This window comes from Strongylocentrotus purpuratus, unplaced genomic scaffold (assembly GCF_000002235.5).
Source record: "Strongylocentrotus purpuratus isolate Spur 01 unplaced genomic scaffold, Spur_5.0 spur5_scaffold_5, whole genome shotgun sequence".
NCBI classification, from domain to species: domain Eukaryota; kingdom Metazoa; phylum Echinodermata; class Echinoidea; order Camarodonta; family Strongylocentrotidae; genus Strongylocentrotus; species Strongylocentrotus purpuratus.
In genome coordinates, this window is record NW_022145611.1 from 26,383,385 (window position 1) to 26,397,425 (window position 14,041).

The following is a 14,041-nucleotide window of genomic DNA, read 5'->3' on the forward strand; positions in this document are numbered from 1 at the left end:
AAACTGCTTTCTTTTTCCTTTTTATGTTTCGGCGACACCCTACTCGGAGCTGAGCGAATGTTTACAAAATTAAATTAAATTTTGTAAACATTAAAATGGCAAGCTTGCTGTGGAGAAATGTAAGTAATTTCATGTAATTCGTATGCAAGGGTGTGTCTGATTGGCCTAGTCTAGGTTACCGATTTATGTAAATTTGATATGATGTGTAGACTATGCCAATATATTGTAAGTTAGCCCGACCCGCCTCCATCCGAAATTGTCTCCAGAGTCCAGGGAGCTCCGAGCCCGATGCCGAAGGCGTCGCGTCGCGGAGCTCCCTGGAGTTACAAATTGTGGTCCTATTGAATTGACTATTGAGTATTGTTAATCGAAATTGAAGAGTGATATCATGATGTAAAGACAAGGTAAAACTAAAGTGTGTTCTAAAATATGTTACCCAATCCCTCAACTTAAGCACTCCTACACAATTTCTTAAATCTGTTCACAGTAGAGACTAGAGTTCATCAAGTTTTAGAACATTTAATTTTTAACATGAATAGATCTATTTATATTTTCATCCTTTTTTTTTAATATTTACAATACTGTTTTTAGATGTATGGCCAGGGTAGATGTCTTGCAAGAGGTATTCTACCACAGCACCATCTTGAATCACGTTCCCTTTGGGGGATGTTGAATGCTGTCTTTAATCAGTAAGTATTGGATATTTTCTGCCCTAACATAACAGGTTATCATTATTTTTATTTGATGTTGATAGCTCTACCTACATGTATGTACATTTTATGCTGTTCTACTCAAGTTATGACAAAGGAGACCAAATATTTTGTATCGGTAATTTGTTGTAATTGGAACATGCTCTTGTAATTAAAAATACTCAACAGATCAGTATGCGAAAAATTTGTATAAAATTGAAATGGAGCCTTTTGTTGTTGTTGCTCTATCCCCACTCCTTTGCACAATCATATACTCTTCTCTCTCCTATCTCACTCTCATCTTCCTCCCTTTCACATGTACTCTGTACATATCTCTGCTGTGTCTCTCATGCTCTGTCCCTTTTCGCTTCGCACTGTTGTGCATTCTTATTCTCTCATTTGTTCTTTCCCTTGTAGTATTTTCCTCATTTCATCTTTCTTCATTTCCAAATTTCATTTGTCACTTTGCTAACCCAATTTGGGAGGACATTGCCCTCTGACTTATGCCAGGCACTGCCACCCCTATATATTTGTCAACAAGTGTCAGCATAATGGCTTCAATGTCCCTGTACCTGGTAATCACCAGTGACTCACTCTCCCTTCCCAGAATTGGTATATAGTACCCTCTTTGTTTTATCCTGCCTCCCAAGAAGGATGAAAACAACATCTTCTGTCTAACTTTCTTCACCACTACACTTCTCATAGTTCTTCGATGAAGTAACACGTCAATATGAGAATGTCACCTCTACCATCACAATTTGCTCAATGCATACACAAGGAGCAAATCCTTCTACAATTCTAACCTCCTGCATTTCAATTGGAGAATTCTCTTCCGTGCCTATCACCTCTTGTATGGCACATCAACTCTTTATCCTTCCGTCTTCAAAGGACTGGCAGTCTTGCAGTGGAACGCTTAAATCAGGACCCGACATGGCTCCTGATTCTCCGCTGGGAGCTGCTAGCTTCTTCTTCACACACGAGCTCAATTCACTGTAGCTCGCCTGAACTTTCATCAACGAGTCCATCTCACTGCAACTCGGATGATTTCACTTCAAAGTCCGGCTCATCGATCCAGCATCGAGCGACTCATTGCTCTTCACGATCACCACGATACCGGCTTTGATGTCTACATTTCAACCTGGGCCTCCGACATCGAGCGACTCACTGCCTCGTCGTCGAGCGCCACATCTCTTCTCTTTTCTTCTCGCCTGAGCGCTACATTCATCATCATCATGAGCGTCGGCATCGACATCGCGTTCTTCTCGGCTCTTCAGCCACGTCAACGAAGTCGCGTTTCCATCATCAAGCCTCCGCACAATCATCGCGTGAGCCCCTTTCTTCGTTTCATCCATCATCATCTTCATGGACTTTCGACGTCATTTCTACCATTGTCGTAAGCTCTATTCATTCACTGCATTTATTCATGTCCATCTCATACATGACCATTTAAACTCCGTGCAATATCCACGATCCTCATTAATGTGATTCTCATTCTGAATCATTTATTTGCTTGCATGACTACACTTTGCAAGTGTTGTGTCTGCAAATCAGTACCCAATAAAATAACGAAAAGGGAATACAGTTTATCATGTATTTTATTGCCAGTGCAACCTTGTTTCCTCGTAGTTAAATTAAAAAGAGAGTTATGTTGTGTGATCAGTGAACACGCCTTTACAATTTCCATTCACAATTCATCTACACACTAATAATTCCATACCCTTATTTATTCTTTATATTTGTCTTGTGCTCTCTTGTTCTGTCTCTCTGTCACTTCTTATTTGTCTGCTGATCTCATGTGCTCCCTCCTACCCTCCTCTCTCTCTCTCTCTCTCTCTCTCTCTCTCTCTCTCTCCGTCTGTGTGACTGTGTCATATTTCTTTTCTTCTTCTCTCCATGTCCAGGGTAGATCGATCCAGGATCAAAGAAGTAGGACCGGACAGAGCCGCCGCAGAGTGGTTATTGAGATGCGGAGCTTCTGTGAAGTTCAGAGATTTTGAGAGATGGACAGTGGACTACAACCTCTTACCGACTGGAGGCAGAGACAGGCTCAAGATTGTGGAAGTGGATGCCACAGATTCATCCATCATGCACATTGGTTTTGAACACTTCCGTAAGTCATCAAAAAGGGAACTAGACGTTGTGATGAATGTATCTGTAATTCCTAATCTGCATTTATAAAAGAAATTTGTTTATTTGTGTTGTTACCAGTGTACAGTAGTTAAGAATTTTTAATACTTTTTTTTGAACAACTTTTTGTCCTTCAAAACACCAGTTTTGTCACCTAGAATTTAAATGTAGGGAATATGTAGAATTCAAAAGTTTGTAGGCAGTCCTATATTATCATGCATTTACAAAATGGATACCTGATTAGTATCCGAGATTATTATGTATCTGTAGCTATTTACTGAATGTATACTTGATTGTCATGCAGTAATTCTATGCAGCTTTTTAGAATCAGTGCATTAACTCACTGTTTTTAAAGAAGTTTATCATGATGGGTTAAATCATAAATCATTAGGAGTTAGTTCTATGCCTGGCCCCCCACTCAGTGTTATTTAGGGTACGCATATGCATGTTCCCTCCTTTTGAAAACACCCCCGTAAGTCCGGTGTGTAAAGTCAATACGGGCCAGATTTTTGTGTACTACGAGTCAGACTTTGGTGCGTGAAAAGTACCCCTTTACCGGACATTTTGGTAACACGCATGGTATCCCGCTGTTCACGGAGGGGGGGGGGGGGGGGGGGGGGGGGGGGGAGGGGTGCCCGGGTTCTATGACACATCCAAAAGGTATTTACCTGTGACAGTTTCAATGTCTTTGGTTCAGACATTTACTCATGTGATAACTAATTGCTCTTCATATTTTCCATCACTACTATTGCAGAGGGAGTGGAGCACCTACTATATGTGAAGCTTCACCACTGCACCTACCTACAGGACATGTGCGTCTCCAAGCTAGTCTATCTCAAAGACTCCCTTGAAGAACTCCAGATAAGCAGCTGTGGTGATGTCACAGATAAGGGGCTAGCAACACTTCATCACCTTCAGTAAGTTTACTCGCTAGTTATATTCAAATTAAAGCAGTTCAAACTTCTACTCTGGAAATAAGCATAATATATAATGGGAACTACAAAAACAAATACAAAAAGATTTTTATAAAAATGAAAGGGGACTCTTATTGTGAAGAATGGGATACAATTGAAGAAATTAGCCCTTTTTTAAAAAGTGAATTGAAAGTTGCTAAGAATTCAGTTCATATTGGTGTTTTCAACTAAATTATGTGTGCAAAAATGGTGTTACATCTTTGAATATTTTTGAATATCTTTGAATCACTCGCCTGTATTTTAGAAATCTGCATAACAATTTTGTTTTAAAATACTACCCTCGGAAAGACCAGTTTGGTTTTTTTCTTCATTAATTTTTTTTATCAGAAGCTAATAAACTAATATTACTAGTCATCGTTCTAGTTTATCAGTTGGTTTGATACAAATACAAAATATTTTATTCTACCTACAGTAAACTAGAGAAGCTATTCCTATGTGACCTTCCAGCTGTGAAAGACATGGAGGGAGTAATCCACATTCTTGGATCAGCCCTACCAAACTGTGAGATCAGATACCTCTCTCTGGAAGGACTCAAAGATTTAAAGAGACTTGGTAAAGATGGCATGAAGGAGAACCTGGACCCATAGACTGAGATTATACGTTTGAATTGAGAGATACAACTTATTTTCTGCCTGGGAAATCTTTACAAAGTGCTATCATCCTGCATGAGGACTATATGTCATTCTCCCCAAGAGTCAATTGGAAAAGTTGTTCTTGTGTGACTTTCATGTTGTGAAGGACATGGAGGGAGTGATCATCATTCTTGGATCGGCCCTATCAAACTGTGAGATAGCATCAAGCAAAATCTGGATGAAGAATAAGAGGAGATAGCATGAGCAAGATTAAGGAATTTATCACTGATTTTCTTCCTGGAGAACTTAGCAATGTTTTGTCATCTTGCATGATGACCAGTTTGGGTCTCTAAGGATCATGTTGATATTGAGCAAGTGATTAATGCTATTTTTATATCAAGTCTTGTACTTGCATGAACTTTGAAGGAGTCAGCCAATACAATGGACATGACATCTGTAAAGTTTGAAAGGGAATGTATGGGCACTTGTGCATTTAATGCACGGATCTATAGTATCTTGACATCTTGCTCTCTGATATTCTTGGAAGTGGAGAACTAGTTTAGAAGAAAAAAAAGCTTTAAAATGTTGTAAATCCAGAAAGGCATAGCAACCTTGCAATGCTGTTACCTTAGTGAAAGATGGAATGAGTATTTGCAAGACTTTCATCCTTTGTAAAGGTCTTTGTGGAATATTAGCAGTCAGCTACCCGAATAGGAAATATGCTATCCTATGAAATCTGTTTGTACTGTACTACTTTTAAATGAAGAATAGTGGGAATGTGACTAAAATTTCTGAAGAATAGACAATGATTAAGGAGTCTTGTCAGTACAGAAATATGACAAGTTTCAGTCTGCCGTAGTTAAAATAAACATACTTTGAGTTTGTTGCTTAATGCATTGTTAACTCTTTACCTGTAATAGTTCAACCATTTTTTTTTTTTAAAGGATAACATAGATCATTAATGAAATTAAGGTGTTACTTGGGAAAGTTGGGATAGTGCTATATATAGGAGATCAGGGCAAGTGATTCTCTAAAAATTGCAATAATCCTATTCATGTAATAAGAATCTGGAGCATGACCTTCTTTGTTTTGTTATTTTATTATTATGTTATTTCAATGACTCTCTGACAATGGGTACATTAATAAGTGGAAAGACTTGTCTGTGCCATGTAAATGCACAGGAAAATCAATGTTATTGTCCATGTGAAATTGGTTTTATACCCAACAACAATTATTCAAGCACTTGTGTAATGTACGTATAGACTTGATTAATGGCATGTATGTTTTGTAGTACATGTACCGGTCCGGTAATTATGAAAGACTTCCCTTTGTGAAATACCATGGTAGTGTTTGGATTTATCATAATTTTTACTTTGTGAGAACATTGAACAAACAACCTTGCCATCATGCTAGACTTGAATTCCACTCGTATTGGTCCCTCCAATATATCTGTTATGTGCAACACGATCACACAAAATTCAAAGCTGCAAGCATCATTTATATTTTTGTAATAGTTTATAAACTTTATTTAAATAAATATATCTCTATCTTGTCTGTATTACAAATACAGCATATATCACAACATACATTTCTGGGAAAATATAAAAATGCATTGTGGAATGATACAAATTATATCTTTTACAGGTCTTCATTGCTGTGTAGAAGTTCTTGATATGGCCGAGTACTTTACAGCTGACACATGGCAATCATATCTGATGGTTAAGCATACAACTTGAGCAATTGAAATTGTTTGCTTTTCTAATTTTTTTCTTCTTCAACAAATGAGAAGGGAATATTATTTTTGCCCGATTGTCTTTACAGGTAATAAAGTTTTATCCAAAATGAGATCAAACCGTTTTCATTTCATTATATTTTAAAATCCCTTGTTCTATATTTTGAAATCAAAAGTAAACCACTGTGTAAGAAAACCAGATAGCAGATTTGGTACTGTTTTGTGAATGCAAAATTTGTACAGGAGTCTATACACTGATATAAAACAAAAAAAATAGTCTTGATTTATTCAGTAATCTTATATGCAAACTCCTATTTCATTTTTATTTTCAATCACATGAACTGAACCTTCATCCAGATGCTACAGAAGCCTCAAAATAAATGAGAGGAAGTACTTCTTTGAATAAGAGTGATGCAAAAGCCAAAAAATAAAGAGGGAAAAGGGCATATTTCATCATAAAAAAAAAGTGGGGAGTGAATTATTATTTCACGTTGGGATGTTCACTTTTATAAGACTTGGAAATTTGAAAGGCAACATCTTGCACCGCAATTCCACTGTATCTCACAACCAAATGGTCCCCGACTGATCTTGTTTTCTGCCTGATGAATATCCCCTCATCACGTTTCCTGCATGACAGGTGGTAGGCAAGAGAGGGCGTCCCCCTGGGAGTTCCACACCTTATACTCCACCGACAAGAATTCTCGAACTGTAGAAAATATGCGACAAACAGGAAGAAAAACAATTGAATACAGAATGCGTGTTTATGTCCTCTGTTTGAATAAAGATCAAAAACTTGATTTGGAAGGCAAGAACGACGGTAGCTTTTATCCAGTTCAAGGTTAGGATGGCCAAAGATAAAATAATCAACAACACAGTCGCCTTCATTGATTCTTGTGTGAAATACATTTGAAAAGAGGTTAAACATTGACATTCAATATTATATTCTTCCCATCTTGGGGATGGCCCTCAGTTAGGCGTTGAAAAAAAGATATTGTATTGCCCTTTGCGACCGACCCAAAATTCTTGAAATCTACGGTCGGCTTTTTAAACAAGTTTTTTTTAATTACCATTTTTTAGGAAAAAAATGTTTAATGAATAACAAAATATGTATTGAAGCATTCAAAACTGAGAAATATCAGTCCAAAGAGGGAGGGGAAATAATAAAAAAAAAAAAATTCTGACCAACTGACCCATGTTTTGGCACCTAAAGGGCATTACAACCTCTTTATTTTTAGGCGTTATGGAGGACAATTTGTTCAGCTAATCGCAACTTGGCTTTTAGCAACACATCACAGACTGCATGACATAAACAGTTTAGAATTTTACTGCATGGTATGAATTGGAGGAATGTTTCATCACTTTCATGCCAACACGGTGACTAAATGACTGCAAATTTGTCTTTCTATAACATGCTAAACCAATGTAATGCTAGCAATACTGCATAGCTATGATATCAAATGTTGACTGACCTGATGTGACCTTGACCTTTGAACTTGGTTGGATCTGCACTGACCTGGTATCCACTTTACAGCCACTGTGTGTGTAGTCTGATACCTTGAAGAACATCTGTCACAGATAGCATATGGAATAAAACACACTTCATGAATTTCTGCAGAATCAAAAGTAATGACACCTCTTCGTTATGTTCATAGAATTTGCCTCATAGTTACTTTTAAATATACTTTCTAAAGACGCAAATCCATTATTTCTATAATTTTCAACACTTATTGAACAGTATTGGTTCACTTCATTGCTTTACCAGACATATCGTAAGAAAATTGTATAGAACAAATATCCCAGATCCTTGAAAGAGTGCAATTCAACTGCACTTGTTTCTTTTCGTACATTTGTTGTATAATGTAATACAAATCTTACACATCAAAGTGTTTCCTTTTTAACAAGAAATAATAAGCATCTGGGAGATTTGTTCTATAAAACAAACTAGATGGAATTTTGACTGCGCGCAGTCGAAAATGATGCCTCCGCCATAGAGCAATTTAAACAAGTTTGGAGTTTAAATCTCCAGTGGTTCTTGAGATATCATGATAACAATCTCAATGTATGGAATTTCATAAGTTGACCTCTGTGACCCTTGACCTTTGACCTACGTGCTCCAAAATCTAATCAGATTGTCTTCCTATGGTGATACACACTATCATTAAGTTTGAAGTTTAAATCTCCAGTGGTTCTTGAGATATTATGATATGGTGATACATACTATCATTAAGTTTGAAGTGAAAATTCTCCAGTGGTTCTTGAGATATCGCGATAACGATCTCAATGTATGGAATTTCATAAGTTGACCTCTGTGACCCTTGACCTTTGACCTATGTGCTCCAAAATCTAATCAGATTGTCTTCCTATGGTGATACACACTATCATTAAGTTTGAAGTTTAAATCTCCAGTGGTTCTTGAGATATGGTGATACACTATCATTAAGTTTGAAGTGAAAATTCTCCAGTGGTTCTTGAGACATCGCGATAACGATCTCAATGTATGGAATTTCATAAGTTGACCTCTGTGACCCTTGACCTTTGACCTACGTGCTCCAAAATCTAATCAGATTGTCTTCCTATGGTGATACACACTATCATTAAGTTTGAAGTTTAAATCTCCAGTGGTTCTTGAGATATGATAACAATCTCAATGTATGGAATTTCATAAGTTGACCTCTATGACCCTTGACCTTTGACCTACGTGCTCCAAAATGTAATCAGATTGTTTTCCTATAGTGATACACACTATCACTAAGTTTGAAGTTTAAATCTCCAGTGGTTCTTGAGATATCATGATAACAATCTCAATGTATGGAATTTCATAAGTTGACCTCTGTGACCCTTGACCTTTGACAAACGTGCTCCAAAATCTAATCAGATCGTCTTCCTATGGTGATACATACTATCCTTAAGTTTGAAGTTTAAATCTCAAATCTCAAATTGGTGTTTATTCAAATTATCACAATATTTGCCCCTACGCCCCTATCAAAGGGATATGGGGGTCAAGATCCATCTAATGGCATGTATGGACATTCATTGTGGGGAATTAACCTATTAAAAAAAAAAAAAAATTTCCTCCAAAATGCTGAACCACCCCGGACCTTCTAATTTCGGCCCGAAAGTTGTGATAATTCAAATTTTTACAATATTTGCCCCTACGCCCCTTTCAAAGGGATATGGGGGTCAGGATCCATCTAATGGCATGTATGTACATTCATTGTGGGGAAACTAGCCTATTAAAAAAAAAAAAAAAAATTCCTCCAAAATGCTGAACCACCCCGGCCCTTACAATTTCGGCACGAAAGTTGTGATAATTCAAATTTTTACAATATTTGCCACTACGCCCCTTTCAAAGGGATATGGGGGTCAGAATCGATTTAATTGCATGTAGGTACAATCATTGTGGGGAAACTAGCCTATTAAAAAAAATATATATTTTTCCTCCAAAATCCTGAACCACCCCGGCCCTTACCATTTCGGCCTGAAATTGGTGTTTATTCAAATTATCACAATATTTGCCCCTATGCCCCTTCCAAAGGGATATGGGGGTCAGGATCCATCTAATGGCAAGTATGTACATTCATTGTGGGGAAACTAGCCTATTAAAAAAAATATATTTTCCTCCAAAATGCTGAACCACCCCGGCCCTTACCATTTCGGCCTGAAATTGGTGTTTATTCAAATTATCACAATATTTGCCCCTACGCCCCTTTCAAAGGGATATGGGGGTCAAGATGCATCTAATGGCTTGTATGTACATTCATTGTGGGATAACTAGCCTATTAAAAAAATATAATATTTTCCTCCAAAATGCTGAACCACCCCGGCCCTTACCATTTCGGCCTGAAATTGGTGTTTATTCAAATTATCACAATATTTGCCCCTACGCCCCTTTAAAAGGGATATGGGGGTCAGGATCCATCTAATGGCATGTATGGACATTCATTGTGGGGAAACTAACCTATTAAAAGAAAAAAATATTTTCCTCCAAAATGCTGAACCACCCCGGACCTTCTAATTTCGGCCCGAAAGTTGTGATAATTCAAATTTTTACAATATTTGCCCCTACACCCCTTTCAGAGGGATATGGGGGTCAGGATCCATCTAATGGCATGTATGTACATTCATTGTGGGGAAACTAGCCTATTAAAAAAATATAATATTTTCCTCCAAAATGCTGAACCACCCCGGCCCTTACAATTTCGGCATGAAAGTTGTGATAATTCAAATGTTTACAATATTTGCCCCTTCGCCCCTTTCAAAGGGATATGGGGGTCAAGATCCATCTAATGGCATGTATGTACATTCATTGTGGGGTAACTAGCCTAATCAAAAAAAAATATATTTTCCTCCAAAATCCTGAACCACCCCGGCCCTAACCATTTCGGCCTGAAATTGGTGTTTATTCAAATTATCACAATATTTGCCCCTACGCCCCTTTAAAAGGGATATGGGGGTCAGGATCATCTAATGGCATGTATGGACATTCATTGTGGGGAAACTAACCTATTAAAAAGAAAAAAATATTTTCCTCCAAAATGCTGAACCACCCCGGACCTTCTAATTTCGGCCCGAAAGCTGTGATAATTCAAATTTTTACAATATTTGCCCCTACGCCCCTTTCAAAGGGATATGGGGGTCAGGATCCATCTAATGGCATGTATGTACATTCATTGTGGGGACACTAGCCTATTAAAAAAAAAAAATTATTTTCCTCCAAAATGCTGAACCACCCCGGCCCTTACAATTTCGGCACGAAAGTTGTGATAATTCAAATTTTTACAATATTTGCCCCTTCGCCCCTTTAAAAGGGATATGGGGGTCAGGATCATCTAATGGCATGTATGGACATTCATTGTGGGGAAACTAACCTATTAAAAGAAAAAAATATTTTCCTCCAAAATGCTGAACCACCCCGGACCTTCGAATTTCGGCCCGAAAGCTGTGATAATTCAAATTTTTACAATATTTGCCCCTACGCCCCTTTCAGAGGGATATGGGGGTCAGGATCCATCTAATGGCATGTATGTACATTCATTGTGGGGACACTAGCCTATTAAAAAAAAAAATTATTTTCCTCCAAAATGCTGAACCACCCCGGCCCTTACAATTTCGGCACGAAAGTTGTGATAATTCAAATTTTTACAATATTTGCCCCTTCGCCCCTTTCAAAGGGATATGGGGGTCAGGATCCATCTAATGGCATGTATGTACATTCATTGTGGGGAAACTAGCCAATTAAAAAAATATAATATTTTCCTCCAAAATGCTGAACCACCCCGGCCCTTACCATTTCGGCCTGAAATTGGTGTTTATTCAAATTATCACAATATTTGCCCCAACACCCCTTTCAAAGGGATATGGGGGTCAGGATCCATCTAATGGCATGTATCTACATTCATTGTGGGGTAACTAGCCTATTAAAAAAATATAATATTTTCCTCCAAAATGCTGAACCACCCCGGCCCTTACCATTTCGGCCTGAAATTGGTGTTTGTTCAAATTATCACAATATTTGCTACTACGCCCCTTTCAAAGGGATATGGGGGTCAGGATTCATCTAATGGCATGTATGTACATTCATTGTGGGGTAACTAGCCTAATCAAAAAAAAAAAATATATTTTCCTCCAAAATGCTGAACCACCCCGGCCCTAACCATTTCGGCCTGAAATTGGTGTTTATTCAAATTATCACAGTATTTGCCCCTACGCCCCTTTAAAAGGGATATGGGGGTCAGGATCATCTAATGGCATGTAGGTACATTCATTGTGGGGAAACTAGCCTATTAAAAAAAAATATATTTTCCTCCAAAATCCTGAACCACCCCGGCCCTTACCATTTCGGCCTGAAATTGGTGTTCATTCAAATTTTTACAATATTTGCCACTACACCCCTTTCAAAGGGATATGGGGGTCAGGATTCATCTAATGGCATGTATGTACATTCATTGTGGGGTAACTAGCCTAATCAAAAAAATATATATTTTCCTCCAAAATCCTGAACCACCCCGGCCCTAACCATTTCGGCCTGAAATTGGTGTTTATTCAAATTATCACAATATTTGCCCCTACGCCCCTTTAAAAGGGACATGGGGGTCAGGATCCATCTAATGGCATGTATGTACATTCATTGTGGGAAAACTAGCCTATTAAAAAAATATAATATTTTCCTCCAAAATGCTGAACCACCCCGGCCCTTACCATTTCGGCCTGAAATTGGTGTTTGTTCAAATTATCACAATATTTGCCCCTACGCCCCTTTCAAAGGGATATGGGGGTCAGGATCCATCTAATGGCATGTATGTACATTCATTTTGGGGTAACTAGCCTAATCAAAAAAAATATATATTTTCCTCCAAAATGCTGAACCACCCCGGACCTTCTAATTTCGGCCCGAAAGCTGTGATAATTCAAATTTTTACAATATTTGCCCCTACGCCCCTTTCAAAGGGATATGTGGGTCAGGATCCATCTAATGGCATGTATGTACATTCATTGTGGGGAAACTAGCCTATTAAAAAAATATAATATTTTCCTCCAAAATGCTGAACCATCCCGGCCCTTACCATTTCGGCCTGAAATTGGTGTTTTTCAAATTATCACAATATTTGCTCCTACGCCCCTTTCAAAGGGATATGGGGGTCAGGATTCATCTAATGGCATGTATGTACATTCATTGTGGGGTAACTAGCCTATTAAAAAAATATAATATTTTCCTCCAAAATGCTGAACCACCCCGGCCCTTACCATTTCGGCCTGAAATTGGTGTTTGTTCAAATTATCACAATATTTGCTCCTACGCCCCTTTCAAAGGGATATGGGGGTCAGGATTCATCTAATGGCATGTATGTACATTCATTGTGGGGTAACTAGCCTAATCAAAAAAAATATATTTTCCTCCAAAATCCTGAACCACCCCGGCCCTAACCATTTCGGCCTGAAATTGGTGTTTATTCAAATTATCACAATATTTGCCCCTACGCCCCTTTAAAGGGATATGGGGGTCAGGATCATCTAATGGCATGTAGGTACATTCATTGTGGGGAAACTAGCCTATTAAAAAAAATATATTTTCCTCCAAAATCTGAACCACCCCGGCCCTTACCATTTCGGCCTGAAATTGGTGTTTATTCAAATTATCACAATATTTGCCCCTACGCCCCTTTCAGAGGGATATGGGGGTCAGGATCCATCTAATGGCATGTATGGACATTCATTGTGGGGAAACTAACCTATTAAAAAAAAAAATATTTTCCTCCAAAATGCTGAACCACCCCGGACCTTCTAATTTCGGCCCGAAAGTTGTGATAATTCAAATTTTTACAATATTTGCCCCTACACCCCTTTCAGAGGGATATGGGGGTCAGGATCCATCTAATGGCATGTATGTACATTCATTGTGGGGAAACTAGCCTATTAAAAAAATATAATATTTTCCTCCAAAATGCTGAACCACCCCGGCCCTTACAATTTCGGCATGAAAGTTGTGATAATTCAAATTTTTACAATATTTGCCCCTTCGCCCCTTTCAAAGGGATATGGGGGTCAGGATCCATCTAAGGGCATGTATGTACATTCATTGTGGGGAAACTAGCCTATTAAAAAAATATAATATTTTCCTCCAAAATGCTGAACCACCCCGGCCCTTACCATTTCGGCCTGAAATTGGTGTTTGTTCAAATTATCACAATATTTGCTCCTACGCCCCTTTCAAAGGGATATGGGGGTCAGGATCATCTAATGGCATGTATGTACATTCATTGTGGGGTAACTAGCCTAATCAAAAAAAAAAATATTTTCCTCCAAAATCCTGAACCACCCCGGCCCTAACCATTTCGGCCTGAAATTGGTGTTTATTCAAATTATCACAATATTTGCCCCTACGCCCCTTTAAAAGGGATATGGGGGTCAGGATCATCTAATGGCATGTAGGTACAATCATTGTGGGGA

The 14,041-nt window shown here is 38.2% G+C and overlaps 1 protein-coding gene and 1 long non-coding RNA gene across 2 annotated transcripts; one reads left to right on the top strand and one right to left on the bottom strand.

The window, feature by feature from the left end:
* Window positions 1-32: 32 nt before the first annotated feature.
* LOC593766 (ATP synthase subunit s, mitochondrial) lies at window positions 33-5,782 on the top strand. The gene is made up of 5 exons (XM_030998851.1): window positions 33-119; window positions 592-689; window positions 2,591-2,799; window positions 3,571-3,733; window positions 4,203-5,782. Exons 1-5 carry the CDS (start codon window positions 96-98, stop codon window positions 4,375-4,377), a joined length of 669 nt encoding a protein of 222 aa, XP_030854711.1. The 5' UTR covers window positions 33-95; the 3' UTR covers window positions 4,378-5,782.
* Window positions 5,783-5,858: 76 nt separating this feature from the next.
* LOC115929555 lies at window positions 5,859-8,047 on the bottom strand. Its single transcript, XR_004066538.1, has 2 exons — window positions 7,564-8,047; window positions 5,859-6,800 (listed from the first exon to the last, which is right to left on the bottom strand). It is a non-coding gene; the product is annotated as an uncharacterized LOC115929555 (long non-coding RNA).
* Window positions 8,048-14,041: the final 5,994 nt, after the last annotated feature.

Coding starts and splice junctions, on each gene's coding strand:
- LOC593766 (XM_030998851.1), top strand. CDS start 96: ATGGCAAGCTTGCTGTGGAGAAAT. Junction 120..591: donor CAAGCTTGCTGTGGAGAAAT/GTAAGTAATTTC, acceptor TACTGTTTTTAG/ATGTATGGCCAGGGTAGATG. Junction 690..2,590: donor TTGAATGCTGTCTTTAATCA/GTAAGTATTGGA, acceptor CTCCATGTCCAG/GGTAGATCGATCCAGGATCA.